This window comes from Danio aesculapii, chromosome 19 (assembly GCF_903798145.1).
Source record: "Danio aesculapii chromosome 19, fDanAes4.1, whole genome shotgun sequence".
Taxonomy (NCBI): Eukaryota; Metazoa; Chordata; class Actinopteri; order Cypriniformes; family Danionidae; genus Danio; species Danio aesculapii.
In genome coordinates this window covers 43958477-43973471 of record NC_079453.1, presented here as the reverse complement: position 1 = coordinate 43973471, position 14995 = coordinate 43958477, and the positions used below count along the sequence as shown (strand labels likewise).

The window sequence follows — 14995 nt, the reverse complement described above, 5'->3', positions numbered from 1 at the left end:
TATATATATATATATATATATATATATATATATATATATGTATGTGTGTGTGTATATGTATATGTATTTTATTTATTTAATTTTTTTTTTTTGAGGGGGGAAGGGGGTGCATGCCCCAGTAGAGCTTTATGTCTAGCAATGCCCAGCTCATCAAACATCGGCTCTGCGTCAGTTAACAACCAGAGGCCGATGAAGCACTTCATAAGCACTTTATCTCTCGTGCCCAAGAATCCGGGAACATATTTGGTTTACAAGTAAGTTTTCATGTGTATATTATATTTAACAAACGACACACATCATCTATTGCGTCGGTCGGTCCAGCTTTAAATAGCCTGCATAAACGCATTAAAACTGACCAAAATGCAACAATACAGGGTGAGAATTGATTGTAGGCTAATTTAAAAAGATTTTTATTGTTAACTGTTTTTTTTTAATAATGAAAACAGGTTTTTTCCCGGTGTAAACTCTGTTTGCTTTTTTATTATAGATTTTTCCAGTGTGAGTTAAAATCAAAGTCTGTTCTGCATTTAGGCTGTTTAATTAAAATAAACTCCTTGTTTAGAGGTAAAGTGACATCTTTATTTTATAAATACATATGTTTATCTTTATTGCTTATTTATTTTTACAATGAATCTGAAACACAAATAAAGCATGAGGGATAAATGAAGTGCTTCATCGGCCACTGCTTGTTAACCGACGCAGAGCTGACGTTTGATGAGCTGGGACAGTAGAACACACGACCGAATCATCATGTGTATGGCCGACCATATATACTGTAGATGATAGAGAAGGGGCCGACGTTTTGAGCTTTCGGCCAACATCGGGCCAATGTACGTGTGCTGTCTGGGTTAGTGTTTTAAAAAAATTTTCATATTCATTTATATAGAAGAAAACTCTAAATATGAGATTTTAGAAACATAAAGACTCTAACACGATGGGCAAAAGCGAACACTACGATGTTACAGAAATGAACACTCTCACTTCTGGTCAGTTTATGCATCCTTGCTGAATATAAATATACTTTATAAAGGTCATAATTAAACAATTAAATATTTCAACAAAAACAGACATTACATACAAATATGTCAATGTTTGTGTACAATCTTATTAGATTACAGAATACAACAGTTTAAGACTTGAGAGAGTTTATTCTGACAATGAATCTGTGTTTTTATCTCCCAGCATAATAATAGACTTAATATAACATAACACAGGCCTGTAGCCAGCGTGGTGAAAGGGTGGTTCTTTTTGCAGTAATATGCCTCATTTTCTGTTTAATTATGAGATTTAAATACTGAATTTAGTGACATTTTAAGCTAAATTTTTAGCTGGATTAGCTTGTCAGATGGTCATCATAACCACACATTTTGATATACCAAATATATTTCCCAAACATTTACAATTTTAAAATGTGAGAAAAAACCTGAGTGTTTAAAAACGAATTCATTACAGCATAAATGATTAGAAAAAAATAGGAATCTGTTTCAAAACTAAATAAGTTTTAAAATGAAAACTGAAACCTACTGTCATTTATTAGGGACATTTAAAACTGGCCAACACAATCAACTGTCCTCAGTCAGAATTTGACCATTTGAATAAAAAAAAATGATTAAAACATAATAATAATAATAATAATGATGATAATAATAATAATGCAGAGCTTCCCAATTTTTTGTAGCCTCTCTTGTAAAAAAAAGTACATTTGAATATTCAACAATCACCAAAATAGTATTCAAAACAGTTTTAATATGGTCTGCGTTTGATACTTCACACTTTTAATCTGTCTTTTTTTGTTTCAGGAGTAGGCCTAAGGTCAAAGTTTTAGAATAAAAGTTACTTGTAAAATGTTTTCTCTATTTAAAAACAATAAAATAGCGGAAGATGACTCCACTGAGGTCAGATTGAATTCAATTCAATTCAATTCAATTCACCTTTATTTGTATAGCGCTTATACAATGTAGATTGTGTCAAAGCAGCTTCACATAAAAGGTCATAGTAAATAGGAACAGTGTAGTTCAGTTTGTAGTGTTTAAGTTCAGTTCAGTTTAGCTCAGTTCAGTGTGGTTTAATAATCACTACTGAGAGTCCAAATACTGAAGAGCAAATCCAACAATGCGCAGCTCTACAGATCCCAAACCATGCAAGCCACACCGAATCACACCAAAGTGACAGCCAACATAGGATTCAGCTCAATCTTAAAGCCTTTTTTGATGAGTTTTTTTTTTTTTCACAATTTATGATGGCATAGCAGTTTTAGGACAAATGAACTGATGCATGGGACAAATTCTGGACCTTTGTCAGTGAGTAGTGGGTCTTCCGAACCACTTGAACCCCTCCTGGCTACGGGCCTGTTACATATTCAACAGCTTTTCCCAGTCATTCATTCATTCAGATTTTGAAGAGATGCATAAAAATTAAACTTTGCATTTTATAATTTAGCTTTTTTATTTAGATTTTTACAATAATATATTGTTTTAAAAGATGTCAAATCTTTAGATGCCAAAATGCTTTTGACAAACTAATGCAGCATGGAAAATGAATCATTTATCTTCATTTAAAAATGAGTTTATACAAGTAAAATTTGTTATAAAAGTACAATGTGATTTGTTTCATAAATTTAGTGTTTTGAGCATTTCAATGCACGTTCAATTATGCTCAGTAATTCTTAAAAGATATTTTTCAAATATACAGTCACTTATTTTGTGTATTGAACATACATTTGTTACAATTCATGTGGAATTTTTAAAGAATCTTTTTTATTAATCTGGCACAAATATGGCAACATTCAAAACTGACTTCTTTCACATTCATACATCAGTTATGATGATGATTTTAGTTAAAAAATACAATGTTTTTTAAATAATTAAACCCAAAATGCAAAAAAATAAAAAATAAAAAAAAATTATGAGGGATAAAACCGCAGTAACTGGTGTCCATTTTTGGTCTCTTAGCATGGATTGTGTTTTTTGGTTTGCTTTCCTGATAGAGTCCAAACTGAGAGCGACTAACAGTTGTTTTGAATGAAGAAATCCACCAGCTTCTGTTCTTTAAGCTTCAACAGACAAACTCAGAGTGGCTCTTAACATCTTTAAAATCACTCAGTGGAATGCAGAGAACTGTCATCAATAAATACATATATATATAATCGAAGTCAGAATTATTAGCCCCCCTGATTTTTTTCCTTTTTTAAATATTTCCCAAATTATGTTAAGAGCAAGGATTTTTCACAGTATGTCTGATAATATTTTTTCTTCTGGAGAAAGTCTTATTTGTTTTATTTCGGCTACAATAAAAGCAGTTTTTAATTTTTTAAGCACCATTTTAAGGTCAAAATTATTAGCCCCTTTAAGCTAATTCTTTTTTCGACTGTCTACAGAACAAACCATCATTATACAATAGCTTGCCTAATTACTCTAACTTGCCTAAACCTTATTAACCTAGTTAAGCTTTTAAATGTCACTTTAAGCTGTATAGAAGTGTCTTGAAAAATATCTAGTCAAATATTATTTACTGTCATCATGGCAAAGATAAAATAAATCAGTTATTAGTAATGAGTTATTAAAACTATTATGTTTAGAAATGCGTTGAGAAAATCTTCTCTCCCTTAAACAGAAATTGGGGGAAAAAATAAACAGGGGAGCTAATAATTCTGACTTCAACTGTATGTATGTATGTATGTATGTATGCATATGTGTATGTGTGTATGTATGTATATATATATATATATATATATATATATATATATATATATATATATATATATATATATGTATGTATATATATATATATATATATATATATATATATATATATATATATATATATATATATATATATATATATATATATATGTATGTATATATATATATATATATATATATATATATATATATATATATATATATATATATATATATATATTTATTTATTTATTTATTTATTTATTTATTTATTTATTTATTTTTCTATGAATTATTGGTCTTTAGGCACCTTTATCCTCCATCTTGATGTTCCTCGTCCCTCTCTATCACTTTAACATGGACTACTGTCTGACCCACTTCATGAAGCCTAGTTCACACTGTATGATTTTAAGCATGTCAGATTGCTGTGTCGTTCACACTACATGACTTGATTTTGTGTCTTTAAATTGATGTTGTGTTCACACTACGTAATTGATCCACAAGAGGGAGTCACACACTACATGACCTGACAACAACTCTGGGTGGATTCCATTCTGAAGGGCTCAACACTATGACCTAATCCCTTCTGCAATGGTTCTCAACCATGTTCCTGGAAGACCACCAACACTGCATGTTTTGGATGTCTCCTTTGTCTGTTACACCACTATTACAGGTCTTTTAGTGTCTGCTAATGAGCTGATAATCTGAATCAGGTGTTTGATTAAGGTGACATAAACTGTCCGAAATCGCCTACTACTTGAGTCGGTTCTACATTTGAATTTACAACAGGATTGTTAGAAAAGTACGTTCTGTATAGTATAAATGTGAGTAGTATGAATGTACACTTGGGAGTGTCCATCAGATGCGCACTTCAGAATCTCGTCAGAAGTAGTAGGTCATCCATGTACTTCTCCCATACTGTTTTTTGAATTCTATGAATTCAGACATACTACTCGGCTCACATATTGTTATTAGCATACTATATAGTATGGAAGTATGCGATTTCAGACACAACAAAGGAAAATCTGCAGAGCTGGTGGTCCTCAAAGAACATGGTTGAGAAACACTGGCTCAGAGCATAGGGATGAGCCTTTCTGAACTGTGTGCAGTGTGTGACACTAAACAGCTTCCCTGCTTAAAGGATAATTTCCCGAAGTGTCCATCACTTGTATTTTGTCAAAATCTTTCATTCCAAACTTCAATATGGCGACCATGATTTTTTTTTTTCACTCTGAAGTGCCCTACGGAGGACGATATATCTTGTTTGGAATGCACCAAATGTCAACCGACACCTCTGTCTAGCCCCCAAACCACAGCCAGTGAAATAATGAGGGAGGAGCCATTAGAAAAACTTGCACACTATTGGCTGCTTGTGTGGCGATGACATCACAGTGTTTGAAATCAAGGGAGCATTTGAAAGCGTCGTCAATCAGCTGATCTGTCAGTGGTTCGGCTGATAGATGAGGCTTTAATATGCTCTCGTGTTCATGTAAACGCAGGGTGAAGCAGACGACTTTCGTCTGTGAGGTCTCAATAACGAGCCTCTGATTCTGATTGTTAAAGACTGATTTTCTCCAATCACAGCCTGATCTGTGAGCAAGCTTGTTAGCAAATCGGTCTTAAAATCATGAAGTGTGAACTAGGCATTAGTGTGTGTGATGATGATGATGATGATGAGTCCCAAAGGTAGGAAAAAGAAAACACAAGACACACCCTACTATCTCTATATTAGACCTTTGAGAAGTGAAGTGTGTTTTTGGAAAACTGAATCCTGAGTGCGTTTGTTATTTGAGCTTCAGCAATGGAGTGTAACAAGCAGGTTTCCACCAAAAACATTAATATTTGCCATATATACACACACACACACATATATATATATATATATATATATATATATATATATATATATATATATATATATATATATATATATATATCTGAGTTTGATCTTCTCCCATTAGACGTCAGTGGATTTGTGTATTTGGACAGAGGGGGGCAGCGGACATTGCTTTCTCTGTGTGATATTCAGAAGGCACTGGGGTTTGGTGGACATTGAGACTCTAGCAAACCTGCACAAGACCTTATTGGCTTGAATTATCCAGTGATGCGTACAGGAGCTACTTGCGGCGTCCGTGATGATGATGGTGGTTGTGCATGTCCTCCATAGTGACTCTGCCCCAAACGCCGATCACAAACGTCTCGATGTCACACTCGTTCACACCGCGAGCGATGCGGAAGTAGCCGTCCTCACCCCAGTTCTTGCCCCATGAGTTTGCTCCAATCTGTGGGATCGAGAAGAGACTGGTTTAAAACACACTGCATATAATTTTTGTTATGTTTCTAGTCCAAATATCTTAAAATTCTTAAATCAAGATGCATTTTCTTGACAAGTAAAGCATATTTTGTTTTCAGAAATAATAAATCAAAATTAAGCGAGTTTTTTCTTAAAACAAGCTAAATATTCTGCTAATAGATTAAGCAAAATAATGTGAACTCAAACGGAAAACTTGTTAATTTTGCTTACCCTACTGGCAGATAATTGAGCATTTTTCCCCTTTTTTATTTTTTAAAACAAAACAACATTTTTTACTTGTCTAAGTGAAGTTTAAATTTTAAACTAATTTCGAGAGGAGCATGTGCTCATGATTGACCCAGCTGGTCCACATTGGCTAATCATGATCCTCCAATCAAAGGATCCCAAGTCACTATATACGTATATATCCTCATTTCCTCTCTACAACTATCTTCGTCTGGAAGAAACTCCCCTCCTCCCCTTCTTCCACCTTTATCCAGAATGGGTGGCATGGTGGCTCAGTGACTAGCACTGTTGTCTCACAGCAAGAATACCAATGGCGTTGGGTCTTCACTGGGCCATCTGGTGTTCCTGTGCGGAGTTTGCATGTGCTCCGTGTGGGTTTCCCCTGGGTTCCCTGGTTTCCTCCCACCATCCAAATGTGCTCTATATTATAGATAAAATAAGCCTAAATCTTTTTTCTTATGTCTTACTCTCAGGAAGTTCACCTTGGCCTCAGCAGCTGGGGAGTTTCAGATCGACCTGAGCTCAGTCTTCCCTCGCCCTGTGAAAGGAGGGAGCACTGGGCTCGAGGATACCTTGAGCTCAGGGCTCTCTCCCGGGACAGCACGCCAAACAAGCTATGTATAAATCGTGAGCTAAGTGTGAACTCTTGAAATGCTTTTTGATTTGTGAATTTTTAGATATTTAGACTCAAAACAAGACAAATACTAATTAGCATTTTAGTTTTTATAATCCATTTAAAATCTGTGTACAATGTTTGCATTTAAAGGGATATTTCATTCAAAAACTAATTTGTCCAGCAGCTAGCTCTCTGAAAATCTTAAATGGTCACCCACTGAAGCTAAGCAGGGCTGCGCCCGATCAGTACCTGGATGGGTGACCACTTGGGAAAGCTAGGTTGCTGTCGGAAGTGGTGTTAGTGAGACCAGCAGGGGCCGCTTAACCTGCGGTCTGAGTGGGTCCTAACGCTCCAGTATATTGATGGGGACTCTATACTGCTAAGTGAGTGCCGTCTTTCAGATGAGACGATAAACTGAGGTCCTGACTCTCTCTGGTCATTAAAAAAATCCCAGGATGTCCTCAAAGAGTAAGGGTTTAACCCCGGCATCCTGGCCAAATTTGCCCACTGGCCTCTGTCCATAATGTCGTCCTAACTATCCCCATATCATAATTGGCTTCATTACTGTGTTTCCTCGCCACCAATCAGCTGGTGTGTGGTGTGTGGTCTGGCGCAATATAGCTGCCATCGTGTCATCCAGGTGGATGCTGCACACTGGTGGTGGATGAGGAGATTGTGTAAAGCGTTTTGAGTATGCAGAAAAATTCTATAGTAATATAAAAAATTATTATTAATAATAATATTAAACTCTGTCAGCATTTACTCACATTTAAGTGGTTACAAACCTGTCTGAATGTCTTACTTCTGTTGAACACAAAGAAAGATATTCTGGAGAAAGCCAAACCAGCAGCCATTCACTTCCATAGTAGGAACCAAAATATACCAATGGAAGTCAATGGCTGTTTTTTCCAACATTCCTCAGTACATTTTCCTTTGTGTTCGACTGTGTTCAAACACTTAAAGATGAATAAGTAACATTTTTTTCCAAAATTTAATTAGATTTTGGGTGAACAACTGCTTTAAGCTCCACTTCAACCTAAAGAAATGTTATTTTATAAAACAATCAAAACTTCATATTTTTTCAACTAAAACCAAATTGTGTATGATCCACATCTTCCCATTCATTAAGTGAATTTATTTAGTTTTTAAAATTTTTCATTAGTTCATTGAGAAAATCTTTCAGAAAATTTCAGAGTGCAATTTGTGAGTGAAAATTGTACAGCACGAGTGTTAGATCAGTGTATCAGATGTACATTCTCACCCAGTATTTGTGTGTTTTGCCACTGTAGTCTCTATCCTCTCCCCATCTGAAAAAAACATAATACAAATTCAGACACTTATTGTGCATCAGCTAAACATTTGCATTTGAATCAGTTTTTGGGGTGAGAAATAGAAGAACTGTAGACATCCAACTAAAAGTTTCAATACAGATCATTCTTACACAAACAAAACACAATTTCCTAATCAGTATTAAAGTCCTGTTTTATAGACTATATATCTAAAATGTATATTTGTATGATCTTGTTCAGAAGAAGTCTAAATTGAATAAATGGAACAAAAACAGGGGGCATCCTGTTGGCGCAGTGGGTAACACGATTGCCTCACAGCAAGAAGGTCGCTAGTTCAAGCACCGGCAGGGTGAGTTGGCATTTCTGTGTGGAGTTTGCATGTTCTCCTGGTGTTCACGTGGGTTTCCTCCGGGTGCTCTGGTTTCCCCCACAGTGCAAAGACATGCGCTATAGGTGAATTGACTAAGCTAAATTGGCCGTAGGCGACGCAGTGGCGCAGTAGGTCACCTCACAGCAAGAAGGTCACTGGTTCGAGCCTCGGCTGGGTCAGTTGGCGTTTCTGTGTGGAGTTTCGCATGTTTTCCCTGCGTTCGTGTGGGTTTCCTCTGGGTGGCTCCGGTTTCCACCACAGCCCAAAGACATGCGGTATAGGTGAATTGGGTAGGCTAAATTGTCCGTAGTGTATGTGTGTGTGAATAAGTGTGTATGTGTTTCCCAGTGATGGGTTGCAGTTGGAAGGGCATCCGCTGCATAAAACAAATGCTGGATAAGTTGGCGGTTCATTCCGCTGTTGCAACCCCAGATTAATAAAGGGACTAAGCCGAAAAGAAAATGAATGAATGAAATTGGCCGTAGTGTATGGGTGATTCCTAGTGTTGGGTTGCGACTGGAAGGGCATCCGCTGCGTAAAACATATGCTGGATAAGTTGGCGGTTCATTCCGCTGTGGCGGTTTCTGATTAATAAAGGGAATAATCCAAAATAAAAATGAATGAATGAACAAAAACAGGAATAATATGCTTAATTCAACAAAATCTCTGATACTATTTCTTTTTACCACCCTAGACTAATTGTAGTACTTTCAACTCTCTAAAAATTACATCCTTTAAATATTTTGTAGATATAACATATGATCTTTATACATTTAGTGTGATAAATGGAGAAAATGACATAAGAAAAATATGCCTAAGTCAAGATAAATTCCTTAATAAAAATAGTTTTCCTCAAGTAAATTTCATATTTTTTTTTACAAACTTCATGGCAGGATCACAAAAAAGTAAGTCACATGACCTATTTTGCTCTTTTTAATCAGATAAAATGTAAGTATCAGCCATCATCACAGCTCAACATTTCAGAAAAATTCTATTTCAGCTAAAACTGCCTCATGGATCATTAATTATACCATGCTATAAATACCTCTTTATGAGTAGAAGAAAAAACACTTTTATTGTGTGTGTCTCTTTAAATGCAAATTATCTGCTGCATCCCGCCCACTTTCCAGAAGAGGGCAGAGCCTAAATATAAGCCCTGTCAGTTCTCCTGAATTCTGGTTTTCTAGATACACAAATGCGAGGTGCAGTAATGTTTCATTTGTCAGTACTGAGACAATAGTAATCTAGGCTGCCAAAAAGTCTAAAAATAGCCCTGGCAAGGGGAAAGCAAAAAAACGGTTTAAATAGACACAAAATAGACTCAAATAGACACAAAAGAGGCTCAAACAGACGCAAAGTTATATCAAAAGTATGACAAAACCGAGAATTTGTCATAATGTTCGTTATATGTTTGAATGTAACAGCTGGGGAAGAAACTGTATGTGTCACTATATTATATCTGCGAAACAGGGTCTCCTGCTTATGATGACAAAACATTATTAACAACTCAAACAGGCCTCACAACTAACACAACTCCACCTGGCTCTGTCCCCTTAGGGGGTAGTTATTTATATTGAGGACACTGTGTGTTGAATGTTCCTGGAAGAATACTTAGGACTGCAATAAAGGCATCAAAGAGAGTTCAGAAAAAGTGTTGCTGATACAGGTAATTCCTCCCTTCAGAGTGAAGGTTTTAGCAACATCGCACACTGAAAGAAACTGAAAGTGTTAAAACCATAAAAAGACTCTATTAACCATGAAATCACATCCAGGCCCTTGATGAGCTGAATTGTGTCCACATCTCAGAGGAAGGAAGCCGATCCCGCCCGCCCCTTTACATCTTCACAAGTCAACAACAATTGCATGCTGTGAACCTTCACCATGCCAAGAACTTCCTTCCGCTTCTCCACTCATCCTGGTTCTTGGAGTATTGGCCAATCACAGAAGAAGCCCTTGACCCTTCACTGTCTGAGCTATGAACATTTAGCTTGCCTATCACTACACCGTCAAAAATAAAGGTTCAAAGTCTGTCACTGGGGCAAGTACCTTTTTTCAAAAGGTTTATTTTTGTTGCTAACGGGTCATTAAAGGTACATAATAATACCTAAAAAACACAAATGTGTGCCTCATAATATCTTAAAGGTACAAAAGAGTACCCTAAAGGTACTGATGTCCACCTGTAAGGTACAAAAATGTACCTTTGAGGTATCACCATATGCCACACTTTGTACCTTTATTTAAGACTGTATATATAGTTGAAGGCAAATTTATAAGCCCTCTTGTGAAATTTGAATTCTTCAAATATTTCCAAAGTGCTGTTTAACAGATCAAGGACATTTTTTACAGTATTTCTTATTATATTTTTTCTGTCTTATTTAATTTACTTTGGCCGTAATAAAATAAATTTTAAATTTTTTTTTAAACAACTTTTAGGGTAAACATTATTAGCCAATTTAATAAAAAGTGTTTTTCGATTAGCTACAGAACAAACTACTGCACTCCAATTATTCGCCTAATTAACCTCTTGCTTAAGTCACCTAATTAAACTAGTTAAGCCTTTAAATTGCACTTTAAGCTGAATACTACACTCACTGGTCACTTTATTAGGTACATCTGTCCAACTGCTCTTTAACACAAAATTCTAATCAGCCAATCACATGGCAGAAACTCAATGCATTTAGGCATGTAGACATGGTCAAGACGATCTGCTGCAGTTCAAAGCGAGCATCAGAATGGGGAAGAAAGGGGATTTAAGTGACTTTGAACGTGGCATGATAGGTGGTGCTAGACGGGCAGGTTTGAGTATTTCAGAAAATACTGATCTACTGGGATTTTCACGCACAACCATCTCTAGGGTTTACAAAGAATTCTCCGAAAAAGAGTAAAATATCCAATTCTGTGGATCTGTTCAGCAGTTCTGTGGGCACAAGTGCCTTGTTGATGCCAGAGGTCAGAGGAGAATGGCCAGACTGGTTCCAGCTGATAGAAAGGCAACAGTAACTCAAATAACTTTTTGTTACAACCGAGGAATGCAGAAGAGCATCTCTGAATGCACATCATGTCCAGCCTTGAGGCGGATGGGCTAAAGCAGCAGAAAACCACACTGGGTGCCGCTCCTGTCAGCTAAGAACAGGAATCTGAGGCTACAATTCACACAGGCTCACCAAAATTGGACAATAGAAGATTGGGAAAACGTTGCCTGGTCTGATGAGTCTCAATTTCTGCTGGGACATCTAGATGGTAGGGTCAGAATTTGGCATCAACAACATGAAAGCATGGATCCATGCTCTGTATGACCGGTTGAGGGTGGTGTTGTAATGGTGTGTTGTATATTTTCTTGGCACACTTTGGCCTCATTAGTTCCAATTGAGCATCGTGTCAACACCACAGCCTACCTGAGTATTGTTGCTGACCATGTCCATCCCTTAATGACCACAGTGTACCTATCTTCTGATGGCTACTTCCAGCAGGATAATGCACCATGTCATTAAGCGTGAATCATCAAATGGCCTCCACAGTCACCAGAGCTCAATTCAATAGAGCACCTTTGTAATGTGGTGGAACGAGATTCGCATCATGCATGTGCGGCCAACAAATCTGCAGCAACTGCGTAATGCTAACATGTCAATATGGACCAAAATCTCTGAGGGATATTTCCAGTACCTTGTTGGATCTATGCCACGAAGGATTAAGGCATTTCTGAAGGCAAAAGGAGGTCCAACCCGGTACTAGTATGGTGTACCTAATAAAGTGGCCGGTGAGTGTAGTATCCTGCTAAATAATTTGTAAAATATTATGTACGCAATCATAGCAAATACAAAATAGCCATTAGAAATCAGTTGCTACAACTTTTATGTTAAAAAATGTGTTGGAAAAAATCTCACCATTAACAGCACTTGGGAAATATTTGTAAAATAATAAAAAACATCACATGAGGGCTAATAATTTAGACTTCAACTCTGTCAGGGAGCTATTTATATGTATGTGTGGAATGTTTGGAATAAATATAGTTCTGTCCTCCTCTATTTCTAAAGGAAGTTTTCCATCAGGCTCGGGAACACACTGTATCATTCTGTTCCCAAATAATCTGCATATCCACACGAGGGGAAGTCAGTACTCAGTACAATCAAAAAAAATAAACAAAATCACCTAAAAAAAAATATGCCCCTGTTTAAAATACATGGGCGAGTCAGAAGTTCAAAACCAGCGGCTGTGTGTTTGGCAAATGCATGAAAAGCGCAGTTTAGACCCCTGCTATGCTCTTATCTCACCATATTTTCTGTCCTTGGCTTTGGACAATGACAGACATACCACACTGCTCCTGACCTGCGCTGGGTTTAGGCCTCTCTGTCTGTACTGAACAATGCCATTTCCATTACACTGGACATCACTGAGCTTTCCACAAACTTTCCCAGGCCCTAGGCTTAGCCGAATGCACCGTGGTGGGATTTTCCCCGTAAAAACACTGCCGCTGCCCCCTGTATGCCAACTCCATAGGGCTATACAGCGTCCTCTGAACGTCTAGAGCAGCGCAAGAACTGCAGAGTCAGCGAGTGACAGGAGGCCGGGAGAAAAGCCGGGGTTCAGACGGACTCAGGCTGCGTATCACCATCAGCACTGAACCATGACACACTCACAGACACCAGCGGCAGGTCAGACGAGGTGACCAGAGGCACACCTGAGGAACAGGAACTCAGCCAATGGACATACACTGTCAGGGAAAGACTACACTGTGAAAAAAATAAGGGCTGAAATCGCCTGCTATACCCTAATCCTAAAGTTGTGAGGTATAGATTACTGTTTCTGGGTCCAAGCAGCTACAGTAAAAAAAATAAATAAATAAAAATAAATAAAAAGATGTTTGCTGTTTGTTCAAACTACTTATTTAAAATGAGCAGAAACAACACAATTCTTCAGGTTTTTTTGGGACAACTTAACTGTTTTATGTTCAATCCACTTACATTTGTAAAAACTAGTAAGTCAACTTAGTTCCTTGAGTGAAACCCACCAATTTTTAGAGTGTACTCATTTGAATTGAGAAAATGACCACTTTTTAACAGACTTGCAGCATCACCTGTATATTCAGTGCTTAATTTGAGCCGGATCTTGCCAGATCTTGTTACGAAAAACGTCAGATATTCGTGTTTTGCGTTCCGGTATTTATTTTAATGGATCCGGAATTAACATGTGCATGGTGAACAACTGCGTGTGTGTTTGTGTGTGAGAGAGAGAAAAGCGAATGTGAATAAGTGCAAGCGAAGGCTGTGTGGACAGTAGTCAACATGCACAAGCTAAAGCAAAAGTCACATTTAACTATTGGCCCTCAACAATATTTTCAGCCAATCGTCTTTCTTATGTTTACAGTCACTCCCATTGGTTGGTGATTGTTTCGCGTGCTGTGAGCAGAGAAAATAAATAATGCCATAGTTGCCTACCTAAATAATATTTATATTTTCAAAATGGCAAAGAGGCAGTAAAGCATATATAAATATTTTAAAACCACGAATAATGAGCCTGATCAAAAGAAATCTTGAGAAGATGAAACTGCACAGACGGATCAGGATAGTGGGAGACAGAAGAGATCTCAAGTCAGCCAGAAAACATGACAGAAGAGGTGAGCTCTTGAAGATTAGACTGAGTCATTTAATTATTATTTTCAATTAGCACGTAATAGTGAAGTGAACTGAATAGTGATTGATCAGACGGTTTATGTTTGTAGCTACATGATTTTATTATCCATGTCTGACCTATAACGTTATATGGCACAAAATAATTAAAGACTGTTCAGAAATCTGATGCTCGTTTTTTTTTTTGTGCTATAACCATTTATTAACGTCATGTTCTGGGAAAACTAAAACTGTGTGGTGGACGTCGGTCACGGTAACTTTTATTTTCTGGTTTTGTTCTGGGAATTATTTATTTACGTACAAATTAAGCACTGTGTGTCTGTCTGTCTGTCTGTCTGTCTATCTATCTGTCTGTCTGTCTGTAAACACTGTAAAAAGTGCAGGGTTCCACAATTCATTGAAGTTTTCCCAACACAAGTCTATTAAGTTAACAAGTCTGTCTGTCTGTCTGTCTGTCTGTCTGTCTGTCTGTCTGTCTGTCTGTCTGTCTGTCTGTCTGTCTATCTATCTGTCTGTCTGTCTGTCTGTCTGTCTGTCTGTCTGTCTGTCTGTCTTTCTGTCTGTCTGTCTGTCTGTCTGTCTGTCTGTCTGTCTGTCTTTCTGTCTGTCTGTCTGTCTGTCTGTCTGTCTGTCTATCTATCTGTCTGTCTGTCTGTAAACACTGTAAAAAGTGCAGGGTTTCACAATTCATTGAAGTTTTCCCAACACAAGTCTATTAAGTTAACAAGTCTGTCTGTCTGTCTGTCTGTCTGTCTGTCTGTCTGTCTGTCTGTCTGTCTGTCTGTCTATCTATCTATCTATCTATCTATCTATCTATCTGTCTGTCTGTCTGTCTGTCTGTCTGTCTGTCTGTCTGTAAACACTGTAAAAAGTG

At 37.1% G+C, this 14995-nt stretch overlaps 1 protein-coding gene across 1 annotated transcript in view; it reads right to left on the bottom strand.

Moving 5' to 3' along the window:
• Positions 1 to 5589: 5589 nt before the first annotated feature.
• Positions 5590 to 14995, bottom strand: part of tinagl1 (tubulointerstitial nephritis antigen-like 1) — a 63032-nt gene continuing 53626 nt past the window's right edge. The window contains exons 11-12 of the mRNA XM_056480060.1: positions 8097 to 8142; positions 5590 to 5962 (exon numbers count right to left, since the gene is read on the bottom strand). Of these exons, the coding sequence (XP_056336035.1) occupies positions 5798 to 5962; positions 8097 to 8142 (211 nt within the window). The 3' untranslated portion in view covers positions 5590 to 5797. The remainder of the gene's footprint in view (positions 5963 to 8096; positions 8143 to 14995) is intronic.